Source organism: Maylandia zebra, linkage group LG4 (assembly GCF_041146795.1).
Source record: "Maylandia zebra isolate NMK-2024a linkage group LG4, Mzebra_GT3a, whole genome shotgun sequence".
Taxonomy (NCBI): Eukaryota; Metazoa; Chordata; class Actinopteri; order Cichliformes; family Cichlidae; genus Maylandia; species Maylandia zebra.
The window spans coordinates 25,833,124-25,839,298 of NC_135170.1; the positions used below are offsets into that span (position 1 = coordinate 25,833,124).

General features: G+C 38.0%; 1 protein-coding gene across 1 annotated transcript; it reads left to right on the forward strand.

Annotated features, from left to right (window-relative positions):
* Positions 1–832: 832 nt before the first annotated feature.
* On the forward strand, positions 833–4,756 carry dsn1 (DSN1 component of MIS12 kinetochore complex). Its single transcript, XM_004559579.4, has 11 exons — positions 833–947; positions 1,197–1,233; positions 1,313–1,586; positions 1,703–1,776; positions 2,063–2,135; positions 2,228–2,309; positions 2,432–2,488; positions 2,601–2,672; positions 2,781–2,928; positions 3,274–3,361; positions 3,464–4,756. Exons 1-11 carry the CDS (start codon positions 844–846, stop codon positions 3,544–3,546), a joined length of 1,092 nt encoding a protein of 363 aa, XP_004559636.2. The 5' UTR covers positions 833–843; the 3' UTR covers positions 3,547–4,756.
* Positions 4,757–6,175: the final 1,419 nt, after the last annotated feature.

Genomic DNA, 6,175 nt, shown 5'->3' on the forward strand with positions numbered 1-6,175 from the left:
TTAGTGGTCTGCTAAAAAGCTTGGGTAAGTGTTTGTGCATGATTGGACAAAGGGAGCACATGAATGACAAGATCTGTGCAATAGAGGTGGTTGCAATATTAATCACTTATACTCCAGTTTAAGTAGGTGGCTTCTGAAATAGAGGAGAATTTTTGGCGTAAATGTCCCAGCAAGAGCTGATTGTCATCCATAGTTATTACTTAACAAAATGAAATGTACTACAGAGTGCTTTTGACAAATAACAAGGGTTTAACTTAAAACTAAAATTGCCAGCAGTCAGGAAATGCCATAAAGGAGATTAAGCAAAAGGCCTAAAATTCAGAGGTCACAAAACACCAGAAAATCATCAGATAATCCAAAAGAAATTCAACCAGGTTTTACAAAAAAGACCAGGTATGGAGCTGATCATTTACATTGGGCAACCCCAGTAGGTCGAGCTTGATCCAAGGAGGTGTCAGAACTTTTATCCTGAATTTCTACATGTCATTACAATATAGGCATATTGTGGAGCCACATATTTTACTTCACTGTGATATTCAATATGTAAAATAAAAAAGAAAGAAAAAGTGACACAACTCTTTGGGAATATGCAAACTACATGTCCTGTGTCTTGTGTTCTACACACAGCCTTTGTACATCCCGTGCACCACACGGCTCCTAATAACCTTACAAAGTTAAACACTTTTCCCGAAAACCATCATATCTCTATTCAAAAGTCAATGTCTGTAACTACACTGAAAGTAAAGGTGGACTGCTTTGTCAACTATGTTTAAATGCTTCGAGGGCATTCGCTATGTTGGCCGCGATCTCGTTTGTATATGTTAATGCAAAACTACATTTCCCATGCTGCTTAGTTCCCTGGAGGGGTGTGGTTTTTTGGGCGCGCTGGGTGAACAACTATTTGAAAGAAAAATGGCGGAAAAGGATTTGGAAGTTGGTCAAGACGGGTACGTATCTTGGTTTATAAAGCCAAACGCAAGCAGTTTATTATAAACAGGAGTTGATGAATTAAGTATTTTTTCTTAAAGGCTTATGGCTGACAGAGGTTTGTTGAACGAAAATCACTGTAGTTTGCCGTTGCTTAGCAAAGTAAAGTTTTCAGCGATACGTAATAGTATTTTTTTTATCCAAATGTATATTATTAATATTTTTGCATATGTGTCGTTGTCTTTTAAATTCGCAAAATATTCTTACAGTTGCGGAAGTGTCGCCTTAGCTGACAGCCAGAGTGAGGTAAGGCATTTTAACTTACATTTAAGCTAACAACGTCACTCGTGCTAAATATAATGTTTTTCAACCTGTGTTTACCAAGGCCAACCCAGGGAAACAGTCTTCGAAAAGATGCTCTCCCACAAGTCCCGGTACATCTCCCCCACCCAAGTCTCCCCGTACCGACATGATATCACCCACAACAGAGACGCCAGATGTGGCAAAAGGGCAACCAGACATAGACGTCCAAGAGGTTCAGCCAGAAAATAGTGATGAGCATACAGGGTCCTCTGTGAGCCCCACTGCACACAGGAAATCCTGGAGGAGGTTTACTATAAGCCGAAGATCTCTCCCTGCCCTTCCCAATCCATATCAGGGTGAGATGTGAGGCTTTATGCCCATTGTAAAGTATGGTCATGGAGTGTTTTTTTTTCTTCTTCCTCTTCATTTTTTCCCCCTGCAATATAAACATTTATCTATGTGTTTACGACAGCTTTGTGTGGAAACATAAGCACATCCTTATCACACCATGAGAGGATCGTGAAATTAATGGAGGCTTCGATGAAGGTATGATCTTAAGAACATTAGCTATAACAAACTGAAAATTTAAATAACTAGGGGCAATGTTATACTGTTCATCTCACTGCTAAAGCTTGTGTGTGTGCTTTTAAACGTACCGCACATTTAGAAAATTGACTGAATAAATGGAGAAATAAAGCCATTTGTGTAAAATCATTCAGCTACAATCACAGTTAACTGGAAAGATCTTGGTTGCATTACTTTAGTGGAGCACATGTAGTGAATTGTCAAGATTCCTCAAGGTTATCCACCTAATCATCTGTTTTATCCCTAGTTGGCAATAGGAAGAACTCAAAATCAGCTTCAGTCAGTGCCAAATGCCTCATTGGAGACTTTTCAAAAACAAGGTTGGTGTTCATTTGATATACATTGGATTTGAGGCTCTTTATTGTATGATACAGAAATATTCTGTCTATTTTCCTGGCCTTTCTTTGCATAGTTGAGCACATCCAGAAAGAGTGGGGTTGCCTGGCCGATACATTACATAATGAAACACATCAACAACCTTCTAGTGCAGCCAGGTATTGTAGTTGTAATTTATGTATCCAGTAATTCACATGGATTATAATTTTTTTATTTTTTCCATACTTACTGATTATTTTCTAGTGTTTTTTTTTTTTTTTTTGCTTCTGTTTGCTTTTAGATCTAGTAACCCCGCAGTGCAAAAAGCCATGGAAAAATACCAAAGAGCCATTAACAGGCATGTTGTTCTTTATGCCCTTATAGCCATTTAAAGAAATTACGGTACCAGTCAGCCACATGGTATTCATTAAAGCAACATAAATTTTTTTCAACTAACTCTTGTGTTTTAGGCTTCAGGCTGAAAGCGAATCTTGGGAGACACTGCTGAACAAACACAGAAACAAAGCAAAGGAACTGGAAATGTGAATATATTTGTTCTTATTGAAGAATTACTATATCACTGACTCATTAATGTTCCATTATTGTCTTCTCAAAACTTTCTTGGTAATCTGCTCCTTTATTCATTTCAGGAAGGTGGAGAATGGCCAGGAGACGGGTGTATCGCTAGAGTCTACATCAGTGGCCCAGTCCTCACAGCACCTTTTCATACAGAGTAAACCTGACTACCAGGCTGTCCTGTGTAAACAACAACCCCTACTTCACACCATGTCCATGATTGTATGTTGGATTATTTTTTTTTTTTTTTTTTTTTTTTTTTTAAATCATCATCACTAGAAAACTTGAAAGCAATGTGAGCTACACATCCTTGATTAACCAGAGTACATGTGCTGGCTTTTGGGCACTTAACATCTAAGTTACAAACTTTAACTCTTATTGCTGCTTATATTTTAGTGTGAGTTTAGTGTGATTATTTGTGATTATTTTAAGAGCATATACATGAACAGTCAAATAGGAAGAGGATCAAATCAAATAAAAACGCCTTAACTTCAGAACTATATTCATCTGTTTTGCAAATGCTATGCAATGAGGTTTTGTTTTTTTCTTCTTCTTCTTTGCCTTTAGATGGACACACAATGTAAGATGGTTAGAGAGCTTCTGTCTATCAAAACACACTCTCAGTTATTGGTGAAAGAAACTAGTGGCCGGCTGGGTAATAGTTTTGTCATTATTTTTTTTTAGCATGCAACTGTTTAGGCATATTAGACAAGGGTTTAATGAACTGACTGACCAATATGATTTCTTTTTCTACCAGCGGCAAAGGCTGGATTTCAGGATCTTTCATCTGACGTGCTCAGGAATCTTATGACAGCACCTTTATCCTCTGCAACTTCATAAGGAAGGAAATCATTAGCAGTCTGGCTTCTGGTGGACCATGGCTTTGTTTGGCTTATATAGTATGCTTGTATGTGTCTCTGTTAATTTGACCAGTATGTGATTTTTCTTGATTTGATGTCTTGTTTCATGACAAAGTCAACTCTAATGTTTTCCAAGTCAAATAAGGCTGTTTCAGTCAGAAGTAGAAATGGTGATGGGCGTTGTTCAGGTAATGCTTGTGCTTGACCAGCAGATGGCAGTAGCTGGCTATATAAAGTTGTGATAAGCTTGGTAAATCGCCAGCGCGGTTTTTACGTCAAGGTTTAATTAAGTACTTCTCACCTGTAAAAACCGGTGACTGCTAAGACTGGCAGATAATAAAAAGTTGTTTGTGAAAGATTGTCACAATCCTGCAAAATAAAGGTTACTGCTTGTTCATCAATTTAAAAAAAAAAAAACTGCAAGAAATCCCCACATCCAGGAGCTGATGACCTGTCTGAGGTGATTTGTATCAAAGTCAAAAACTAATATTGTATTTATTGAGTGAAGAGTAATGGCGTGCATTTGATGTGACAGCTTTTGAAGTGGTTTGACTATTACTATACTATAATTATTCTCACCAATGATAACCGAAAGAATTTGGTAAGTACACATGGTCAGTATAGTATAAATGATGTCAGTAAACTATGCAGAAATGAAATACGTTAGCAGCTTGAATTGACTTGTACTACTGGAAAACCGCAAGCGATTGAATACAGGTGGATTTTCATTTGGGATTATTCAGGGTTCATATGCTCATCCTCAGTCACATTTGCTCTCCTTTCGGTGCCGCATCTATTTCACTTCATCAGTGTCCCCTGACCATTCAGGAGGAGGCCCCTCCCCCACAGTGACTCACCCCCATCTCTTGCGTTTGGCTTGGTCACTGATGCAGAACGAAGCTTTGACATTGTACCAGTCAGTCAAAGCTTTGTTCGCTGTCTCTCCGATGTCTTGGACTCATTTACTCATTAATGTTCATGCTTAATTTGCTTCTCTGATGACTACAGCAAGAAATCCCACCGCCCCCCTTTTGCCAGCATTAAATAAGAGTAAATTACTTCCTCTGCTTTGCAGTTGTGATCTCAAACATGGAGTATGGCGAATTTTCCATCTAAATGTATTCAGGAGAGTGATGCTTGTCCCTGTGCTCTCTAGCATAGGAACAAGCAAAGAGAAGACAAGTGGGGTTGTGACCGTGAGAGCTGTGAGTAAGGGAGGACGGTGCACAGCAGGAGAGATCGATTCTTATTTAGATGAAAATGAGGCTTGATGCTTGTGGGGTGAGAGGAGGGCAGCTTTAGCATCCAAATGAATAGAAGTTTCACAGAAATGATCCTTAAATGAATCACCAACAATAAAACAACCAAAGTTTACAGAGCCAATGACAGCCTTTTTACTGTCAAGGGAGGTCTCTTGACAGTGACGGAAAATGACTTTAGGGGCCAGTTACTTAAAATTGTATGATACACTGCTGCTTTAAAAAACAAAAGAAACTTCAATAACTGGCATGTTAGAAGCGTTTGATTTTGGTGCAATGTCTATTTAAATAATAGGTACTTTAGAGTGTCTTCTTCTATAGAAGAAGACACTCTAAAGTACCTATTATTTAAATTATTCTGTATACAGGCTTCCTTCTTGTTCTTATACTATTATTAGAAGCGACAAGAAAAAGTTCATTAACCCGTTTTATATTTGTTATGTAGTTTAAACCCAAATGTTTATATGGTTAGAGGTGTGGTTGTATCAAAAAGAAAAAGACAACTTTGTAAGAACTGCACTGTGTACAGCCACTGTGTATAACACCTGAACCATGACTTGTACCGCCTGCACATGCAAAGACCAATTACTGTGTAGGTTTACTGTATATTCTATTCTTGTTGTCTCTAACTTTAGATTGATTAGCTACAGATTGTAGTGGATGGATGGTTGGAGAGTCAGCATAAACCACTGCCAGTTTGCTCTATACTCCCTCATGTACACCCATCATCTCTTCTCAGTATAGCAAGGCTGGGTGCAACTCTCCTCCACATCCATTCAGTCAGCCATTCGTCTTGGAAAGCTGTCTCTCTGATGTGAGTGATAAACTACAGCAGAATTGCCCAGTTTGCAAAAAACAAGGACACTTGTTTTCAATCTGCTGTCAACATTTTCATACTGAAAACTGATGGGTTGTTTCATTCATAGGGGGTTCGGGACAGGCGATATTTTAAGCCTGGGCTGTTCTGCTTTGGGATTTAATATTGCAAGTGAAATTGGCATATATATGCGTACATAAAGTTAATTGACTTTTAGGTGCACCTTAATACAGTGTGTGACACCACACACGAGGAACAAATCATTCCTTTAATACACTTAACTTACTCATGGGCAAGAATAGACTGTGGCTTTTTAGTAGCATGCACCAGCATACTTTGCACTTGGTCCAACAAATATAACATGGCACAGTCACTGAGGCGGTAACACCTTATTTATTTGTTTTATTTACAGTGTTATATATATATATATATATATATATATATATATATATATATATATATATATATATATATATATATATATATATCCATCACTATCCCCATCCCTGACATTTAAATGTGCATGATTTTAC